The sequence below is a fragment of the Pterocles gutturalis genome, unplaced genomic scaffold (genome assembly GCF_000699245.1).
Source record: "Pterocles gutturalis isolate BGI_N339 unplaced genomic scaffold, ASM69924v1 scaffold1000, whole genome shotgun sequence".
Classification (NCBI taxonomy): Eukaryota; Metazoa; Chordata; class Aves; order Pterocliformes; family Pteroclidae; genus Pterocles; species Pterocles gutturalis.
In genome coordinates, this window is record NW_010143093.1 from 6,218 (window position 1) to 9,293 (window position 3,076).

At 33.6% G+C, this 3,076-nt stretch overlaps 1 protein-coding gene across 1 annotated transcript in view; it reads left to right on the forward strand.

Annotated features, from left to right (window-relative positions):
* Positions 1 to 213: 213 nt before the first annotated feature.
* LOC104469865 (cadherin-8) overlaps positions 214 to 3,076 on the forward strand; it is a gene marked incomplete at its 5' end in the record, with an annotated part of 34,415 nt that continues 31,552 nt past the window's right edge. Inside the window, one exon of the mRNA XM_010084584.1 lies at positions 214 to 335. Coding sequence (XP_010082886.1) covers positions 214 to 335 — 122 coding nt within the window. The remainder of the gene's footprint in view (positions 336 to 3,076) is intronic.

Genomic DNA, 3,076 nt, shown 5'->3' on the forward strand with positions numbered 1-3,076 from the left:
GCTGTTTGCAATAGGGATCTATTTGTTCTTTTCAACCATAAAATACTGGCCATCCTTCTTTATCTCATGCTCCAATGCTACAATCCATTACAGATAAGACAACCCAATTAAGCAAGGACAGAAGACAGGAAGAGTATATTTACTATGTAAGCATTTATGCATCAGTCCCAAATTAGATATTCTTACCTTTTATTGTTTGATTTATTTTCTTAGGGAACCACAGTCAAGTGTCCCGGGTGCCTGTTGCTATCAAAGTTCTTGATGTAAATGACAACGCTCCTGAGTTTGCATCAGAGCATGAAGCCTTCTTATGTGAGAATGGGAAGCCCGGACAAGTAAGTATCTCCATGATTTTATGGTTTGTGCTTTGGTGTTTGAGAACGCGGTGAAGTTTCTCCCTGTCATCTTATCTTTATTCCCAAAATATGTGCCTATGTGTTCATGCTAACAACTCTTAATGTTCATTTAAGATAAACCTATGATTGTATTCTGTGGTAATCTCTCTATATATGGACGTACACATATTTTAAAGTGTAAGTTTAAAATTAAAGGTAGGTATCTTGGGACAATATCCAGAAATAATGCTGAGTGTCTTCAAGCTCCCACTGTTTCCACTATGTTTGATGGAGCTCATCATTTCATAGGTTCATGTGTGTTAATAGGTAAAAGTATAACCCAACCTGAATTACAATTCAGTTATTGAACTATATGGCAGCTGGGCCCAGATATAATTCAGAAGAAACACTTAAAACAATAAAACCACTTCCACTTACCCATAACTCAGTTATAATCTATCTATTTAGTTCTTGCTCACTTTTCTATGATAATTGGGAAAAAACAAGAAAGCAAACCAAAACTTGATGGAAAGTCAAGTCAATTGTAACTGCATTTAAAGCATCTAAAGAGGGATTGGGTGTTGGAGAAGCTGAATTCAAGTTTTCATTATACTTCACCAAAAAAAAAAAAAAAAAAAAAAGACTTAACAAGTTATTTCCTTCTTGATTTAATGAAATAAATGGGTTGGCAAAGGAGTTACACAACACTCTACAAGTTGAAATAAGCATAGCAAGATATCAGAAGCAGGATTTAACCTGTATAGCCTTTTTCAAAGAAAACAAAACAGATTTCTTGAAAGGCATTCATTTTTAAGGACAAATGTACAGAAGTAGGGAAGAATATCTCATATGTCACATAAATGACAAGCTAAAAATTCAAGAAAATGTACAGACTTCTAGAAAGCAATGCTGTGTAAATGAGATTTAACTTTTGTCCAGCTTGAGAAACACGGTGTGTTACAATTCACTGTTTTAAAACTTTCTGATTTATTTTAGATTGTGACATTTTATTTAAATAAACAGCAGCTGACAGCATGACATTAGTCTTGTTAATCCAACTATTCCTGTGTCTCATGTGGGTGTTAGGCATCAGATTCTCTATTCTCCGAAGAAGGTTACCTGACAATAGAGTTAGAAATTATTTTCTTTTGGTAGTATTAAATGACAACCTATATAGTTAGTTGTATATGACACCGTAATTCTGCCAAAACTGGATTGTTACAGAAGATGATTTGACTTCTAGTGACCCTTTTTGTTTATTAAAAAGATGTCAAAAATGTATCATTTAAGAAATAAGAATTCTGTCTAACTACTGAATAGCAGATTATTGGAATGTGCCCGTATGGGCAGGCAGTTATATTACTGTTGGTATTTAAGTTCTTCTAGCTCAGAGTGGATTTCTGTTTAGCTCAGGGTGGATTTCAGATGCTGAGTAGTTAAGTTTTCTAGGATATAGGAAATTCTAATGAGTATACTTCTATCCAGGGCTCACTAAGCTCCCCTGAAATTAGAAAGGTTTGTTGCACAGTGTTTTATGAATATATTTATCTAGATATTGCTATCAAATTTCAGGTGGTTTAAGAGATGGTGAAAAATTTTCAGATTTCATTTTGGAATAAAATAATAAATGAGATTGTTAAGAGTCAGCTAGTAAAAGAGGGTTTTGTTTAAGCACTTATGGAAAACTTTCATTAAACCATGATATTCTTCATCTTACCATCACCTCTTACACTCCTGAGCTGATAGCAGATGTCACTCTTGAGCATAAATCCTTGTGTGAACTTTACAGACAGTTATTAAATATTTGGCTGCCAGCATGGATGAGGTGGCACTGATCCTGCAATTTATTCTGTGTTTTAAACAAATGACATTATTGGAACAGTAATCAGTCCAGAATAATCATCAAGGTTAGGTTCTAAATTTAAGTCATCCTTCAAAAATTATCCGCTCCTGTAAAGATTTTAGTATCTACACTGCCTGACTGGTTTTTCTTATTATTCTATATCCAAATTTTGGAAGAAATCATATTAATCAGTCAAGATGTAGAATTCAAAAAATTAAATACATCTCAGCTATGAAATAGTTAATATGAGAAAGACACTACTCTTTTACAAAGTAGCAAAAGCCTAGTTTGGATAGTTCTCCAAAGTTTAAACCTGAATGTTACCTTTGCAGAAAAGGTGTGATTGTGTTATGGTATTCTAATCTATTTACATTTGCAGTTCAACTTAAGTCTAAGTTGAAATCAAATTTGAATTAGCATCAGGGAGATTACATTTGAACCTATTAAGAAACCTTATTTGCAGCCTATAAATATATTGAACCATCTATTCCAGTGCAGTTTCTAAGTGTTCTATTTTGGGTTCTGATATAATTGTAAGTGGCAAGTGCAGCTGCTGGTGATGTGACAGAATGTATTAAAAACTGTTGATGTATAACGTTGTCAGATGCATTTTCTTTGCTTTAACCTACCTCTAACAGTAGACGTACTACAGCTAGTAGGAGAGGAAAGGGAGAGAAGGAGCAAATGTAGTTGTCCATGCACATATTTATGTGCTCCTTTCATAGTTTTATGCACAGCAGAAAGTTGCCAGAGGTGGTTTTTGTCAGTTTTAGGGGGAAAAAAAAAATATTTGAACATACTGTTACAGTACCTCCAAACTAACCAGAAACCAGCTCATGCCTTTCCCTATTATTCCCCCTTTTTTTTTTTTTTTTTTTTTTTTTTTTTTTTTTTTTTT